This window comes from Mastacembelus armatus, chromosome 14 (genome assembly GCF_900324485.2).
Source record: "Mastacembelus armatus chromosome 14, fMasArm1.2, whole genome shotgun sequence".
Classification (NCBI taxonomy): Eukaryota; Metazoa; Chordata; class Actinopteri; order Synbranchiformes; family Mastacembelidae; genus Mastacembelus; species Mastacembelus armatus.
The window spans coordinates 20984510-21003673 of NC_046646.1; the positions used below are offsets into that span (position 1 = coordinate 20984510).

A 19164-nucleotide genomic window follows, 5' to 3' on the forward strand; every position below is an offset into this window, starting at 1 on the left:
ACATTGAAGGGTTATGGTACAACATAGTCCTTTTTTAATATGCATAATGATTGGTGAAGTGCTTTATGGTTCCACCATCTGTTTGCTCTCTAATGAAATAGTGAAATATGAAATGCGTGCTCCAAGAGGTCATGATGTGTAAACCCTTGACCATGATCATGTCCTTCATGTACCACACAAACAAACTGACATATTACTTATATAAATCTACTTGCTATTCATCACAGCCACTAAAATGTGTGCATGCATAAAAACATACAATATTAAGTTTGATAGCACCTTTTTTTTTTTTTTTGGTTCATTACAGAATTGATATAAAGTTGATGTGAGACATGGTGGCAGACCCATTAGGAAATAATGTACCAAACGCTATGAATGCACCGGCTCAGGAACACACCTTAGTGTCCCTACCAGAGGGTAACCAGGTGTCACAACAACCAGTCACCAGAATAACTCTGGTTATCACCATCATTTGCTTGTGTGCAAATTTGTGCTTTTTCTACAGATCACTTGGTTATGAAAACCTCTTCACACAACATGGCAGTTTATTAAAGCTCAGATAGCTTATCACTGAGTTCAAATGCATGAATTCAGTTTTGCAGTTCATATTTCTTCATTATTCTGTATTCTCTCATATCCCAGTTCAGACCTTTGTCATATTTATCAGTGATTATAGAGGCAGAGTTAAAATACAGTTTCAGAGTGAACTACTTTCAACAAATTCTAAATTATATTTGTCAGTCCATGCTAGTTACCAGTGGGAATGGTAATACAGTGGACAGAGATGTGAAAAATATTCCTCTTCACTAGTAGATAACAAAGTGCTATTTAAAAAGTGCTTCAGCTGTCAAAGAATTATTCACAGTCTCAAACGCTGCTACAGAGGTGAAGGACTTTCTGTGCCATTGACCCTCGTATAATCGATAAACAATACCAGACTACGTATTTACCATTCGGACCATGCAATAACTATGCAAAGTTAGTGACATGTGTGGGCTTATATAGTGAAATCAAAACCAGGAAATGCAGCTATCAGACTAATCTTTGCATCTCAGCAGTTTTGTATCGATCACCTACAGATAACACTAAATGACCTAAATTTGTGTAGTGGGGCTGCTGGAAATAAAACACTGATTACTACCCAATTCAGTTTGTGTTCAATGTGACTTAAATTCTTCTTAGTTTACAGTTTAGTCACAGTTTCCCCATCAGGTAATGTATACATACATATGGATGCTTTAGGAACGCTGCAGACTACACTTGTTGGTACCTTGTATTGCATGTATATTTTATTATGATGTTTTAGTTATATGTTCATATATAAACACACACACACACACACACACACACACACATATATATATATATATATATAATGTCGATAACAATATCAACACGAGTCATTTCACAACAGCCTACATGTAGTTAACATTTTTATGACTTTCCTGGTAGGACCACTTCTGTTCCCTTCCTGTATCAGGCAGTGCAGCTCCTACACGGGGCTCACTACTCCAACATCTGCCTCTGATCCAACTATATCCATGACGACTCTGGTCCGAGTTCATGCAGTAGCCCATATCCCTTTTACCAGTGCGTGGAGCCACAAGCGTGCATGTAGGCTTGCACGCTGCTCTGCTCCATGCATGCCGCTTCCAACCCCTTCGCACTGCGCTGGCACCGCGCCTCTCACGGTCTCACGCTTCTACTTTTCATCAGAGGCCCGGATGCGTGGAGATTAATGTGTGAGCAAGTGTTGGTGCATTTGAAGTGTGTGGAGAGAGGGGAGTACGTTCAGCACCACGGATAGTTACCTACTGATAGTGAGCCAGTGGTCAGTCTGGTCCCTCAGCTGACAGTGTTCATATAGTAAAATAGTCAAATCTTTCATGTATGTAAAGTGCCTCGACATGATCTTATTGTGATTTGGCGCTGTAAAAATGAATTGAATTTCTCGCTCGGGCTCCCGGTTCCCGGACACTCGCGGGGCTCTGATCTCAGTGATCAATATTTTGCAATAACCACAAAATAATTGACAAAACGCTCTTGAGTCCTCTCATCATCGTCTCATTGGTTAATCAATATCACAAAGTGCTGGCCAACTCGGAAACCTGTTAGTTCATGCAAGTAAGGTGAAGGGAAATTCTCTTTCCAGCTCTGCTTTACGCTCTGGAAGTTACATTTATTTACACTAGGACGCTTCCAGTCCACACGCCCAGCTGGGAATCCACCAGCAGCTCTGCCTGCCAAGTGTCTTACCCAGGGACATCCAGATGAGTTGGTTGACGGCTGTCTAAAGATCGAAAAGGGAGAGACACCCCCACCCACACTTTCCACTTCTCCCTGGCGGCTTCCAGCTCCCGAGTCTCCCATCACAGTTAGCGCATAACAAACAGTCACACTGCGTAGAAAGAAACCAGGGAGACCCCTGTGTGTCCCCGAGTAACTTGTAGTCTTGATTCTCCTTTAAATTCCTTCCCTGGCTTGGTAGTACCGCTGCCACTACCATCAGCAGCAGCAACGCTGCTTCTTGATGTTGTGGTCGAGAATACGCATGCGCCCGGCATTGGAATTACTGCACAGGCAAGAGTAAGTTGGACATCGCCTGTCTTGATTAACAGAAAATAAAACATAACTATGGCAGTGTTCAGAATAAGAAGCATGAGGTGGCTTTGCGTCTGGTTGTTCCCCCTCGTTGTGGCCGTGGTTCGCGCTCAGAGGTAAGTGAAAGGGTCTGGGGAGGCTCAATTCATTTCTTCTAAGTGTGACAGTGTTACAGACGGCATGGAAAATACTTGGACACTTTATGGTTCAAGAATATCTGGTGTTTAAACCTGCTGCTTTTCTCCCCTTTTTCACCCACAGTGCCAGTGTCAGTGACCCGAGCAATATGTCTCTGGTTAAAGAAACTGTGGATAGACTGTTGAAAGGTTATGATATACGATTGAGGCCAGATTTCGGAGGTAAATGAACTCGTATTATCAGCAACTCTCTCCGAGTTTGCGCCTTGTCAGCCTGTATAATGGTGCGGTATTTAAATTACTACGACAACCGCGGATAACCTAATTAGCGTTTCAGTTTCGGAAAGTAAAAGAGCCATTTATTTTCGGCGTCTGCAGGTGCCACAGTCTGGCATTTAATATGATACATTCGAGGCAAAACGTGTCAAAACAAGCAGAGAACCGAAATTATGGGGGGACAGATGAGTTATGTGGTTCAAGGATGCATGAGGACGGTAAAGCAGCTACAGCAGCTCATTTATTTCAATGAAAAATCACTTGGCTTCAGGAAAAAAGGAAAAAAAAGGAGGGGGGTGGTGTCAACTCCTAGTGCGCGACTGTTTGCGTTTTTATGCAAACAGATGACCATTCTTTTAATATCCATGTTCCGTTTCAGGGCTCGACTGCGAGCGAAATATGCCCAGAGCTCGATGATTTAATGCCAACAACTTTTAGAGGAATTACCAGCACTTTAACCACAGCTCAGCGCATCTAATCCACCCAGAAACGAACACTGCAAACTATTATCCGGCTGACAACAGCTAAACTCACAAGTGTTAATCTCTGTTCCCATCACGCACAAATGATTAGGATGACCCTTACTCGTAAATACAGGCTGCATCGGATGCAGGAGGCTGTTTCTGTTGCTTACTGGTGTTTCTGGTCTGTCCCAGGTCGTCCGGTTGGAGTGGGGATGAATATAGACATAGCCAGCATAGACATGGTATCAGAAGTCAATATGGTAAGTAGGCCATTATCGTTTCTGCCTTTGACAGTAGGTCCCCATACTGTACTAATGACTCCTGCTACACAACCTACCAGGGGAAATACCCCTCAGAGCCACCTGGGAAAGCCCTTCTAATGCAGGTCTATGTAAATCAGTCCTTTTCTCCGATACCTCGCATCGACTTGTTTGGTTTGAGAGGCCGAAGCAGTCATCGCATTGCTTGAGGATTGATGACATGAATTGAAAACTCTGGGGTTTTGAAATTGATTGACATAGATGGACGATTTGGTTTTGCTCACATAAGCAGATTGTCGCTTAATTTGTCGAGCGGATGATTAAACAGCCAAGCAGTGGTAAGTTGACAAATCAGTGGTTTAGGAAAATAAAAGATAAACCTACTATGTACTTTGTAAAGAAGAGGGTGTATATGTTAATATAGCAGTGGTCCAGTAGCAACACATGGGCCCATATGTTGTTTCATGAGAAATGTTTGGGAATAATGTCACAGCTGGTTTGTCAGTGCTTTGCTAGAAATAGTGACAGTGGAAGAACTTGAGAGCTGTGGAAATGAGAAGTGGAGATTAAGTTTTGCTTCATACAAGTGCGCCTCCTAGTGATGAGATGTTAGAACTACACCTCGGTTTTCAGAGAAACACAAGGCTGCGTTTTATCGTCATGGTGTGTCACTTTTGACACTAACGATACAGTTGACAAGGTGAGCAAACATTTATGTTTATGCTAATATTCATTGTCGTCAGTTTATTGTTTATTTGTTTGTTTGTTTTTTTGCTGACACTGTCACTTTATGTTGTTGACCACTACACTGCTGGAGTTGACTTATTTTTATTTTGTATTTACACTTTGTCCAGATGTGTACTGCAGCTGCAGTTGTTATGGTGCTCACTGATATGAGTCATGTTGGGAATATTTTGGGCAGCAGCACCCAAAGGCTGTTTCTGATGTTGTTATCTTTGTGCTGCTGCTAATATGTTGATGGGTAGAGATGACGTAAGAAAACAAATGACGCCCTGTCTATTTGCAAGCACCTACACAGAAAAGCTGCTCTACCATAAGTACTCACATACACACACCTTCACATGTTTCCACAGTGGGTTTGAATTCTTAATTAAAGGCACTTTCTCCTATGTAACCAATGCAAGAGCTTGAAACCTGCTTTTGTTTGTGCACATGTATCTGTTTGTCTGCAAGTTTCGCGTCTATATTGCAAGTATGAATTTTTGGTGTTTCCAGGAATCAAACAGGTATTATGTAAGATATGATTCTACTTCCTAATCGCCTAATGCATAAGAGATATGTCATCCCATTAATACACAGCTTTTCTAAACAAAATGAAAAATAATCATTTTTTCTGCTAAATGAACACACACACCTGTGTTAAGCAAGGAATTCATCAATGAGTAAAAACAGCACACATTGTTACAAGTACATTATCTGACAGAAAACATTGCATTTTCTGCACTGCCATCATGCCAGCTGGTCTACAGCTTTCTGGAAAAAAAAAATGTAGTGTCTCCCTCAGAGGTATGTCAGGTTTATATTCACACATACACATGGCCAAACAAACAAAAAAAAAACAAAACAAAAACCCTGCGCTCCATCCGAACACAAAGCCTGTGCCGTGCAGCTTCTTTGATCATCCCACTCCTTTGTCGGGTTTGGCCCACTAAACACCCTCTAATGTAAAAGGGGAGTCATTAACACCTGACCCATTGGCATCTCATCAAAAGAAGAGGCCACATGTGTGCCTAATGGTTTCGGCATCTTTGATCTGTTCCGTCTCCTATAAATGTAACCATTTTTCAGGATAGCAGCTGGTGTACAAGCACTTTTCTTTCTTCCACCCCCCCACACTCCCCATCTGGCTCCCTGTCTGCCACTTATTTTGGTGCAGGGATAGAACAACCCTCTGTACTTTATTCAGAGAACAGATAAGGCACAGGGTTGAGGGTAATGGATAGATGTCACTGAGGAGTGTATCCAGCAGTGCCCTATTAGCCATTATGCAAAGCAGGACATTCATACTTTGGTGTGTATTAACAATTAACAATTTCTTTCTATCACTCACTACTGCTCTCTGTTGAAGGCCTCTCATTAAATGCAGACGCCAGAATGGGTGATAACATAATATATATGTTTGATTTTTCCAGAGGGGCCATTAAAATAAGGAACTGCAAAGAGGCTTGTCTTAAACCATCTGTTTTAGCACTTTGTTACCAATGTCACAGTGCAGAAACCCATTTAGAAACAACACAGGGTTCTAACTCACTTTAGATGAGTCACCAAACTAAGTATGCAAGCCTTGATGCATAAGTGGCCCAGAGGACATGAAGTCTTCTCTGGTATTTGTCATGTCAGGATTTCTTACAGTATGTACAAATGCATAGGCTGATTTCAAGCATTTGCATGTTAAAGAGCCGCCCCTTATTGATAACCACTTAGTTGTTGTTAAAACTGTGTATCAAATATGTGGCTCTCATCAGTCATAAATAAGACTACATTAAATGTCACTTAGGCTCGGAGCCAGACATAGAACAAGGAGGCTGTCCAGTGTTAATTACATTTCCATGAAAGGTCAGTAGCTCCCTGGTGTCAGAGCCAAAGTCTCAATCCTCTGAGAGGGAAAAGGAATAGGATATGGCTGTAAGACCTTGTGGTCAAATTTCTCACCTTTCTGTATGTGACAGAAAGAGACAGACCAAGACAGATAGGAGGGAGAGCTCTGACATTAACAAGTTGCCATGTGGAGAGCCAACGGTGCTTCTAGTGTTGGAGGGAAGGTCATGTACCTAGTGTTACTGAGGGGTCATTCTTCATGACTCAGAGGTGGACGTACAGAGAGACACACACACACTGAATACCAATGTCGTGTTCAACATTCAACCCCAGGCAAGTGGTCTGGAAAGCCTTAATTCATGCATTGGGCAAAAGAAGAATGAAAAATATGTACATATGTAAAGGTACTGGTTGATTTATTTTTCTTTTCTCCCAGCAATTCTCTTCTGGGCATTTTCTACACTGCTGCTTAAGTCTCAATATTTGGTTCTAGTTGAGCTCCTGAGCACTTGAATCCTAAGCCAACAGTTTTCACAGGGGAAGAAATACTCCTGTCTGAAGATGAACTAAAGTTTTTATCTTCATCCAAAAAGCAGAAATACCATTATTGATGCACATAAAGGTCAAGAGGAGCTTATTGATTGCTGGAGTGGGATTGTGAAATTCAGAGCCCCCATTTTAGTACCCTGTTATTTCCACTTCTCAGCAGAAGATATCCCTGATAGAACGTGTGCAGTAAATGCATCAAGCTTGCACTAAAAACTAGGCCTATACTACGTATTATATAGATGTCATACCTCATAATGGATGCTGGCTGAAAGGCAAGCAATAATTGCTTGTTATATGATAATAAACGGAAGAAAGATTGTGGAGGCACTTATGCGGTATTGTGCAATACCTCATCCAGACCTGAGAGCTTTATTAAGTCTGTGTCTGTTCAGCGGCTGCTTTCAATATTATGAAGTTTGTGTGACCTGTAAATTGATGAGTGGTTGACATCAGCCCAAGAGTTGACTTTGAATAAGTGAATAGATTTAACTAGGTTTTTATGATGGATTTAAATATTTAACACTGAGTATCTAATGGCAGTGATGAAGAAAACATCGGCCTCATCATCTCATTGTAATGTGGACCATGTAATGTTAATCATAAATGACACAATTACTGACACTGTTGTCATTTCTTCACTGCCAAAACGCTTTTGTCTGGCCAAGTTTCACCAGAATTAAACATAGGTCGATCACTGCTGTGTCTGTCGGGACTCAAATTATCTCCATGCTATGCTCCATGATTGGTTGCATAGTAACTAATTCGAGTATAGAGGCAACGTGTGAAGAGTCACAGACTGAAAACACACTCCAATTGTGGTGGGAAGTAAATTAAAAGAAATGTGCTAAACTCAATTAAATGTGTCAGTTTATGTGGATGCTATATTTTTTTGTCCTATTCTAAAATTAACTCTCATATCAAAATACTCTGCACACTACATTCATCATTCGTAACAAGCTCATGAGCAAACGGGGATTGACCTCAGTCTCCATATGTAATCCGGTGTGATAAAGTTTTAATAGACAAGTACAGCTCAGAGTATTAATGTAGCATGAAACCAAGAGCTGTAGTTGGTTGGTCTTACATTGTCACATAAAGAAAAGCTGAATCATAACAAATTCCCAATGTGGCTGTGAAGTTTAATTACAATAATCAAAACTAGTCCGCTGAAACTTTTATTTACTGAATGGGCTTTGAAGTGACTTCTGCAGTGGAAGTATCTGCTTCTTATCCACAGCCTATATCAGGCGCACCAGCATTTAGGTCTATAAATATATAATAAATAATTTAAATATTAATTGTAATCACAGAACATACTCCATAAGATTTCAGGCGGCGCTGTTTTAACTTTGGTGTGAGAGCAGTCCGCTTTATTTTGAACAATGTCAAAATGGTTATATGCAATTTTAATACCTTTGGATTTACAGAGGCCAAAGGCAACAGTTGTGAGGCAAATGAGGAATTTACCAGCAACACCCAGAAGAAATAATCCAGGTTAACCTTAGCATTGACTCTGGTGTTGTTAGCATCACACCTGCCGAAGGGTTAGTCACATTTCCTGCTTTTGGAGGAATAACTAAACCTAAGCCAAATAGCAACTCATTAGCAGATGCCTGTGAACAGTCTTTGCTATCTGCTTAAAGGTATGATGATTTCATATTCAGTTTAATATTTCTTTTAAAATTAAATTTTCTTTGTTGTTTTTGAGAAATGTTAGAGTTTGTTTACACAGCCACCAGGTGCCCAGGGCTGTGCTGCAGCGCTAAATGCCTGTAATGAATGTAATGTCTCCACATCTGCCATGTTGCCAGATGTTGGTTTTTGGATGAGAGCGGTGAGCTGCTTTCGTATTGTATTGTTCCACTGTGTATGTTTACTGTGTGCATTTGGTACCAAAGTAGTTTGATGTTGTTAGTTATTTTTGGCAGTGTTATCAAGCATGGTATGTGTGAACTGGAGGACAATAGCTATTGGCACAGAGCATGTGTTAAAATGCGGATAAGGCAGCTGTCTATACATTTACTTCTATGTACAATATCCTCTTTGTGTTTCAGGGAATACTTTGTCCAATAGTTTGCAAATACCCCCGTGTGAGATCTCCCTCCCACAAAAGCAAAAATGCAATTCCACTTATTTTTCTCAATATAGGTGGCACATAAAAAGACACCATCATATGGAAAGTTGAAGATGGGATTGAAGAAATCAATCGACATAAAGGATACAATTTATTTTTTATTGTTTTTTATTTTTCAATAAAATAGCTAGTTATACATATCATTTGTGTTAGCAATTTTGTCATCAGTGTACTATAGGATAATACATTAGGACGGTAACTTGAAATTATTTTTCTACTCTAAAGTATTGAAGTGCACCCACTGTGCAATGCAATATCCCTAATTTCGGTTCACTCAGAGGTCAGCAGAACAAATAGCAGACCTGACACCAACTATCTAGGGATTCTGCTCAGTAATATTAGTATTTTTAGGGAACATTTATGATGTTTCAAACTTCTTTTAAAGAAGCTACTTTGCTTAATAGGCTTTGATGCGTGGTGATCCAATGTTTTCATCCCACTTATTTCATTTTTATGAGCCTTTAATTATCTTTTCCCCACCTCACTGCCTTTTTCCACCTGAAAAACCTGGTAGTGACCTGCTACGTTTACCACCAGATAATAGAAAAACATATAAGACACACTGAAGCTGTGTGCATTATATACAGACATAGAAAACACAACGTGCAAAAAGAAGTCACAAGGGATGGTGAAGGGGGTGAATGAATCATGTGAGCGGAGTGCTGAAACAACCATGTTCCAACTTGCATTATTCATGCTGGTGCGTTTAGATACACATGCCTCCCTGCAGAGTTTTAGTAATCCATTTAGATCCCACTCATATGCCACCTGAATGTAGTCAAAAGGACATTTACTGTTTTGTTTGTATACTGAAAAGAGGATTTTTAAGTCACCGGTGACAATATGTAACATATGGGTAGGTGTTTGCTCATTAGCAAAGCCAATTAACCTACGGTAAATAATGATGACAGTGGTGCTTGTATTCCTGGGATAATGATGGTGAAATGGATCCTGATGATAGAAAAAAGGGTTTTTATATTCCGCTTTTATGGCAGATTGACAAATGTGAAAAATAAACTGATAAAATTATATGAAAGCAACAATAAAGCACTCTCTAACACGAGTAGAACTGCACAACACATATTAAATTAGTGTGAGCACCTGTCTGTACCACTGAAAAGTCCCGTTACAACAATCTACAATACCCACGTTAACAGACAGTAAATCAGAAGACAGGTAGATTGTTATGTAAACAGGTGGAGACAATGAGAACAGAATGAAAGCTGGAACAATAAGACAAGACAACAGGCTGTGCATGTGAGCTGTCCTTTGAATATATTGGACCTAATTGCAAATGAGGTGCAACTGGGTGAGCAGGTGACTAGTTTGGGTGGTAAGCAGGAGTGGGAAAAGTGAAGCACAACTGCTAATGGGCAGGTTACTATTAAGAATACAGAGAATAGTGAAAGGAACTAAAGGCAGAGGAGGGAGGAGAGGTAGACGGAGCAGCTGTCGCCATGACAAGATTAGCACAGGTTTTTGTGCAGTCAAAATCTCATAAGCTGTGTGTACAGAGATGTCTGAGTAAATGGTGACTGAAGTGTTAGACCACGATTATTTCTATTCTCACTGTCGGTATCTTTTTAAATCTCATGCTGTCCCAAACCTTGGCTTTTTTATTCTTTTATGTTGCTTTCTTGCTGCACTCCTGTTCTTATATTTGTATTTTTATTTCTCATTCTTTGCTTTGCTTTATTCATCTATGCTCATCTATGTTCATGTCTTTATTGATGATTCTCTGCCTTTTATTATTCCCTCTAACAATGATTATCTCCAGAATTATTAGGTGGATTTCCATCAAATATGTGTTTTCAAGAGGCTGAAAATCTAATATCTTTGTTAATCATTTCACTTGTCATCTAGCTCCATCAACAAGTCAGAAATTCACTTTGTTTAATGAGCAAATGCAAAATAACTAAAAATGTTCATGTTAATCTCAGCTGTATGTTGTGTTTAGTGCTAAATACCCAATGTCAGTGTAGTAAACTAGGATGGTGAACATGTTAGCAAGTTACTGTCATTCACATTAGCATTCCCGTATAGTATAGGCACACCGTGCTGTTAGCATAGCTTAATTTAGCAGCCATGAACGGTGTAGAAACACAATGTGGGAAAAACAACTAAAATCAATAAAGCTGAAACTGATCCGATGCCCCAGCCTTGGTTTTGTAGTAAATGTCATTTCTTAGTTCTCTTTTGCTAGATAAGCTTTTAAAAAGCTTTATAAGTGACTCCATTAGGCCATACTGAAAACCCTGCAGCTACACTTGCTGTGCATGATGTAATTCATTTGTTTGATCAGGGTCATTTATTACTGCTCTTTGTGTCTTATTAAACAGCTTAATTTCTGATGTCTTTTGAACATAGGGTAATCTGAAACATCTAACATTGATAAATGGAGTGACATGCACCCATCACAGTCATAAACCACCAAAGATGGACAGCTTAGATCATTATTATTGTTACAGACATCGCTTGTAGTACAATTAGTAACACAGCTCTAAATGTCATGGGAAAGAAGGCGTGTAATCAATTCCCCGAGGTTAAACAAGCTCACTAGTTAGGCATCTGATTCACTGTTGTCTGTGACAGTGAATGATGGGGTGGATGTTTAGTCGACAGACGACAGCCTATTCCCTGCAGCTGTAGGTCTAGCTGTTAAACAGCACCATCTTGTTTTTTGTTGGTGGGTAGAGCATAGGAAATTGACAGCATACTGTCATTGTGCCATTTGCATGTTGCAGGGCAATAATTTCCACACCTGTCCTGTATCAGTCTGATGTTACTCTGTCTCTGGTCTCAATCTCACCTTTGCTTCTCAGTGTCTGATAAAGACATGAGGCTGGGGCCCTGCTGCAGGGTGCATTAGACAGAATTACAAATGGATATGGGTTAATCAGCTGGCCTGTCATTTCAGGAGGCATCTCTCAGTTCACTGGTCCCACTGCTCTATTTGTTTGTGTGCTGCTGCTCTAAGTTCAGGTTTAGTTTTATTGGTGTCACATTTCAGTGTAAACCGGCTAAATGCATGGAGACCTCTTAACATGTTTTGATATTCTAATCTTTGTTGAATTTTGTAAACATGTGGAAATAATAATTGCATATATGTTTGTCCAGTGTGGAGTAAACCGATCCATTGAAGAGGGCACAGGTTGAAAATATTTATTTGGAACATTTGTTTGAAACCACAGGTAAAGGTGTTCAGTACTTAACAAAAAAGTGTGGCCATACTACAACTATTTAAACTGAACCTTAAACTGAACTTACGTACAATAAATCCTAAGTACTTAAAATTACTAATTGTCTTAAACTAAAGGCTTACCATCTATGTAAACAGAATAATTTACAGTGTTATTCAGCGTTAAACATTCACTGCACTACTACTATTGGTTTTGCCAAAACTGGTGAGATTAAATACAATGACTAACTTCCTGTAAACTCCAAAATATTGTTTGCAGCATGTTTAAATGTTCCACCACTCCTGCCTGGAGTGTGTAAGCATCTGTGCTCAGTGTTGTGTAGAGGGGCATAACACTCATCACTGTGTGGGAACTATTTTTAGACTGTTAATCAAGGTAACATGCTCAGACTGAAACACTCAGTATGATATCCCATAAAGTGTGAGTAGAGTGTGATTACTTCATTTCAGCTCATCCACTCTCGGTGACCTAACAAAGGTCAAAACGAGCTGTGTGTGTTCAGTGTGTGAATGTGCATACAGGTTTGTGTAAGCAACAAAATAGTCCTTCACCCTAAAAGCCTACCATAGGGTTCTAATCTGTATTCATGTGTGCAACTGTATACTCTGTTTGTTTAAATAAAATATCTGTATTCCAATTCTGTTTCACAATTTACTCCAAAAAGGGAATAAATTAGTCTGATTTTAATTCAAATAAAAGACATGTAACTCATAGTGGTCCACCAAGTTAGAATAACCCAGGAGTAGAAGGCCTGGATAATAATAATAATGTGCTATAGTGTTTACATCTCTCATTTGTTAAGGACTAGTGAATAATAACTGGTCTGAATAAACACTGTAGAGATTTGGAGCTTTGTTAACAGTGCTGCTATGATTGAATCACTCATTTGTGTATTATGAAAGTTGAAAATCATGCAGTCATTTTAAATACCCTCCCATCCACCCCATCATTCACTGTCACTGTAGTGGAAAGAAATTTAAAAAGCTCGAGGAGAGGGTTTTGATAATGCTAGATTGGTTTTTTTTTTTTAAAAAACCCAAAGCGAATAGAAATGGCACAATTTGAAAAGTCTTTGTATTTGATTTGTGTAAGATAAATGTGTTTTTGAGTTAATTGTATTGATCCATCTGTTTCTTACAGGCAGAATAGTCCACATAGTTCTGCTGCCGTGTCTTGCCATAACAGACTTGTGGTCGGTGTATGTGTCACTGGGATTGGGCTCATGTCTGGCATTAATACACAATGTCTGGAAACTGTCAATATAGCATTATTCACTGTTAGATGTAGGACAGAATTGAAGGAAAACATAAATAAAGAAGAAAACCTGGATGAGTGCTTAGTGGAAGTGCTTTCAAATGCTTTTACTAAAATTTCTTCCTCTTGTGCATCACCCACTCAGTGTCCATCCTTTTGTGTTTATGTATGTGCTGTACACTGATGCTCTTAGGATTTGTGTGTTGTATATGCCTGGCCATCGCAGCATTAATCATTTTATTGTCTGTTAAGTATAGTGGGAGAGCTCGCTGTCCAAGCTAAGTTGTGTTTTTAGTGCAATGTGTAGCCAGATCAGTGGTTGATCAATATAAAAGTTTAAGAAAGGATTTTGAAAACATCTGTTGTTGTTGTGTTTTATTGATAGTTTTTATTTCCAGAAGTTGAAAAGCTGCAAGCAGAATTGGGATTGTAGATTTTTTTTGGCCCAGACAATGAAATGACAAACAAGTCTATAATTTTTATCTCTCAGCAGTCAAAGGGGTCAGTTAGGATGAGATGAGGATGGGAACAAGTCCCTGGGGAAACAAATAACATTGTGAGGATTAGTGTTGACCATGATGTATGTGCAAGTTTGTGTGCGATGCTCTTTCATTCTGGAGTGCTACAGTATAGTATTAAGGCTTCTTGCTCATAGCAAGTTATTATTACTCATTGTTGCATGTTAGAAACCAAATATATCAAGCTTTTTATTATGTCAAGTTTTAAAATGCAATCAGAGAGGCTTAGTCTTTGAAGTAGGGCAAATATATGAAAATAGTATTGTCACAATTGAAAGAACTGAGAGTACCACAATAAACACATTTTATACATGTTGTGTAAAGGTTACCATGCAGTCTGAGCAGGAGATTTTGCCAAGACTCCATTGTAGAGGGGCTAAGTGCAATTTGATTTCTGGTGTTTAAAAAGCTGCAAAGTGACATTTGAAAAACTGTAAATGTCAAACGCTGCTACAGATATTCCACAGACCTCAATGTCAACTTCTTTTTCAGTAGGATTATTCCTCCTCTGTAAAATATTCAAACTTTCCAATTAAGGTTTACCAGGTTAAATCTGTCCATTATGATTGTATCACACTTGTAACCCTGTGACTACATCTTTACCCCATGGTGTTATAGGTAGTTACAAAAATATGTATTTAGAGATTCAGGTGATTGTCATTTAAACCATTTGAATGTAAGTGTTAAAATTAAGTTTCCTGCCTTTAAAGAAGAAGAAAAAATATTGTTTTGCTTATATTGAAGAATTGCTTTACAGCTAGCCAGTCATTCTATGCCACATGTTTTGTGTAGCGGTTTGTAAAGATGGAGCTAGTCACTTTCCACAGTATTGCCACACTCTAGCAAAGTTGTGGTTCAATCATTTCAAAGGACATCCACTTGATTTACATTAATTTGCTGGAGATTTACCTTAACGCGTCATAATTACAACTTGACTGTGTAAAGAGATTTATGTCTCCACTACACAAATGCTGAAGCTGACACCCTCCTAAAGCACCCCTGCATCTCTTGTAGGTCAGTCCAGCTGTGAGAGGATATTGCTTCTTCGAGGGTGTCCTTGCTCAAGGAGACATTGTATGCAGGTCATCAAATTTGGACACATACAACTCAACGGCAAAGAACAACCCACACCCACTCAGACACACACAAGAATCAACTGGATTTGTGGTTGAGATACTGATAGTTTTCTGTACTCACACTTTGTATTTACTATCGATCCACACGTGTGTGTATATATACATATATATATATATGTATATATATATATGTATATATATATATGTATATATGTATATATATATATATATATATATATATATATATATTACTATATCTCTTTGTTGACAATGTTAAGATATGGTATGGCTTCTTGGTACTCTGAATAGCAATCAGCTTCTTTCTCAGGTCCCCAGATCTGCCTAGCATAGCATGGGTCTCCTCCAGTGGATTTGTGGATTTGTATGTGTGTGGTGCATGTTGGGTAGTTACAGGATAGCAGCCTTGAGCTTTAGCAACATCATAAGGCAAACATCTGGCAGGTTGGCTGTAAAACAGGCATAAAATTACACATCTTTAGCAGAACAACGGCTCACACACATGCATATGCAATGTTTGTGCATCCATGCCCCCCAACCCCCACACACACAGTCTCCTTCAGCAACAGAAGCAGTAAGTGGGACAAATGACGTGCAAAGAGACAGACTTATTTTTCCCCTCATCTCTTTGGCCATCTGACTTTCTGTCTCGTGTGAATGACAGCTTGAAACCAGATTGAAACCTTCATCAGTTTCCCCCCTCTGTTTTCCAGTGTGATTCAAAAGCACCCTAATAATCCACGTCCTGCTCTGTCCTCTCCTTCTTCCCCCATCTGCCCAAACACCCCCACTCCCTCCACCCCACCTCTGAATTGCCACTCCACTCTGCTCCTCTCCAGGGGCACAAAAGGGCCTCCAGATGTGCCAATCGACCCTAATAAATTGTATGTAGTCAGTTAAGCTGCACAACTGCCAACTGGCAGGGCTATGAAGCTCTGCTTTGGGAAAGCTCTGAGGAAGAAAGGTTCCTCTAAATTTGATTCACCTTCAGCAGCAAGCTCTCTTGAAAGCTATGCCCAGGCCAGAGTAAATGATGAAAGACTATGGAGGGAAAAGGGGGATATATGTACAGACAGAACGGGGCAGGGCACACCGAGAAAGAGAGAGAGAGAAGCACTGTGATGGAAAGTAAGGCTAAGCGAAGTACACAGTCTGGCCTTTACTGACATCCGTCATCTAGTTTCTAACACGCCAGAAACTACAGAAGTGGTAGTGGGAGAAAAATACAAAAAGTACAAAAAATACAACAAAAAAAAAAATACAGAGCTTAAAAGCTTTGGGCAGAGTAATGGCTTTATGGGATTTCAGTCATGAGACAAAAATGCACAAACTTACTAAGTGATCAGCATTATTTGCTGTAATCCCAAAACCCTTACCAACATCTACATATGTATTTCTTTCTTGTTTACTTATGATTATTACTGATGAAATGTCAAAGTTAAATAAGTCTGGCAGCAATAGACAATAAATCAATATAAATCATAAATCGTTTATTTTCCAAAAGGAACCTTGTAAGCATCCTCTGGATCTGGATATTGGAATATTTTTGTTATAGCTATTTTCTTGTTATATCTATTTTAATCCACACTTAGATTTTTTTTAAAGCTGTCAGTCTGACGGATGGGTTAAAAAATATCAACCATGTTTATTCAGGAGCAGAAGGGCCAAATGAAACCCCTGCAGCAGCCTCTGTATGCTTTCCTGTTACAGATTTACTACACGCAGTGCACAAGCTGTTCCAGATACTGAGCAGAATCCTAAGGACTCCATACACAGATCTCCAGAGACTGGGAAATATATGCCACTCAGCTCTGCAGGGATCAGCATGTTTATTATTAGACCTCTTTGGAAATGCTGTGCCCTGTGCCAGGTTTCTCACACCCTGTCGCTGATGGCATGAGGGCCATGTGAGACAGGAAATTGAAAGCCACTTGTTGTTGTAGGGCGTTTCAGAGGAAGTGGGTGGATAATAGAGTGGGGTGTGGACATATCACTGAGTGATGGAGGGATCACATTTCCTCCCCATTGAAGTTTCAAAAAGGAGGCGAGAGCAAGACATAAAGGATGCAGGCAGAGTGGGATTCAGAAGTAGGCTGTTTTAGGATTCAGTGCCACTCTCCAAGGTCACTCCACCATAGTGAAACTTTAAAGCAACAAACCCTCTTTCAGTTTTACCATCTTTCCAAAAACAATATTATTCATGATCAGATGTACTGTATTTGTGGATTGTTTTTCCACTCTATCCATTTATACCATCAGTTGTTTGTTTGATCACATGCCCTTTTCCTGAATACATAATATGCCATTTTTGGAAATGAATGCGCACAAACTTCATGTGTACAAGCTCGGAGGAGGAGATTTTCAGAAATGAAAATCTTCAGAGGCCAGCTAGCACCTAAGAGGCTGATCCAACACCTGTCATGTTCTCTAGACAGCTCTCTCGGCTGTGTCTGTTTAGTGGAAATGATCTAAGCCATTCACACTCTCCTCCATTGTGATCCCACTTCCTGTTTTCCTCTGTTGCATGCAAATAGGGTCAACAGGAGCTCCTCTGAGACTGAGATGGATAGATGAAGAGGGAATATATGCTAGAGGGGAGACTATAGGCGTAAGAACATAAGAGGAAATTTGTGTAAAGGGTAAATGAGAGATGAAATAGAAAAAAAACATGAAAGAGATGAAAAAATGATGGGGTGGCTGACGAGAGGGATAAAAGAGGAAAGGAGAGAAAACAGTGGAGGGAGGTCAGTGCTAGTGCTGAAATCAGAGACTGGAAGTGAAGAGCTGTGAGAATAAAAGCAATTTGCATCACTGCTCCGCTGAGCTTTCCAGTGCCTTTCATTTACCCCCTCTCTAAAACCCTCCCACACACTCCCATCCCTTCCAGCAAACTCACCTCACATTTCCACAGCTCCCAAATGGAAAACTGGCTTGAAGGGTAGTGGGAAGATAGAGCTTTATAACCAGAACTTGCTATTTAGTCACTCTCATTCTGATCGCTCATTATTTTCCCTGTGGACTGAATTCTCCTTTATCAAACCTCATCACTTCTCAACACTTTATTAACTTTTCTTTTCTCCCTGTTTTTAACTCAGTATCTTTCTGCTTCACCACTTTATCTCCCACCTCTTGTTTGTCCTCTGACTCCATTCTACCTTATCAAGACACATTTAAACAGCATCGGTCATTTGTTCAGTGGCCTAATATGACCCACAGATGGGTGTGAAATTAAAAGATAAACCTGAATGCTCCGATAAGGTACGGTAAGGGGGTTCAGTGGTGCTGTTTGTTGGCATGGCTCAGGCCCACTTGTCCCCTCACAAAGAAGGGTCACTGCAAATCATTTCGAAGTTGTTCTGAGTGATCCCCTTTATCCTGTGATGAACCACTTCTGTCCTGATGGGATGGGTCTCTTCCAGGGTGACAGTGCCCCCATCCATAGGGCTTGAGGGGTTCACTGAATGGTTTGATGACTGTGAAAATTATGTAAATCAGCCTTTGCAGCTACAAGGTGCAAACTTTACCTGTCTGCAGTTTGGCTCTGGGCAGGTAGCATGCAGGCAATTTCAGGGTTTTTTGCTGAAAACAGCTTCCTGCTCTGACACGGTTGTAGCAATACATTTGTGGGAATTCAAATTAAAGTAGAACAAACTGAAAAGTGCTATAAAACTCCATTTATAGTTTCAGAAAATTGTTGGGTGACATTCTCTGTGGGGTTGTCACTATAAGCAACATCATTTACACTAGATATAGAGCTTTGAAAGGATTTTAAAATCAAAGTGTTGATGGCAGCAGATTGTGATAGCTTGTTTTTGTATGTAAACCTAGCCAAACTGCAGTGCACTTTACGACGGTGCCGCAGGTGGCTGCATTGGTGTATGGGTATGCACAGCTTTGTCTAGTCATAGTAGTGCGGTAAACGCTTGTGTAATTTTCACAGGATTCAGATTATAGTTAGGGTTTGTACTTTAACACAGGTCCAACAAAAATTCTTCAATTATTAGTTTGTTGTGTTGTTCCCAGAAAGAAGCCACATGGTGCTGTAGTGAGGATGAGAACGTGAAGGACGTGAGCTTTTTTTTTCCAGTTGTTTTTTGTTGTCCACAAGATCAAACTGA

The 19164-nt window shown here is 39.8% G+C and overlaps 1 protein-coding gene across 2 annotated transcripts in view; it reads left to right on the plus strand.

The window, feature by feature from the left end:
• Positions 1-2634: 2634 nt before the first annotated feature.
• Positions 2635-19164, plus strand: part of gabrb2b (gamma-aminobutyric acid type A receptor subunit beta2b) — a 47726-nt gene continuing 31196 nt past the window's right edge. The window contains exons 1-3 of one of the 2 annotated variants that reach the window (XM_026328344.1): positions 2635-2717; positions 2869-2960; positions 3671-3738. In XM_026328344.1, the coding sequence (XP_026184129.1) occupies positions 2635-2717; positions 2869-2960; positions 3671-3738 (243 nt within the window). The remainder of the gene's footprint in view (positions 2718-2868; positions 2961-3670; positions 3739-19164) is intronic. The other variant, XM_026328345.1, reaches the window with a different exon arrangement.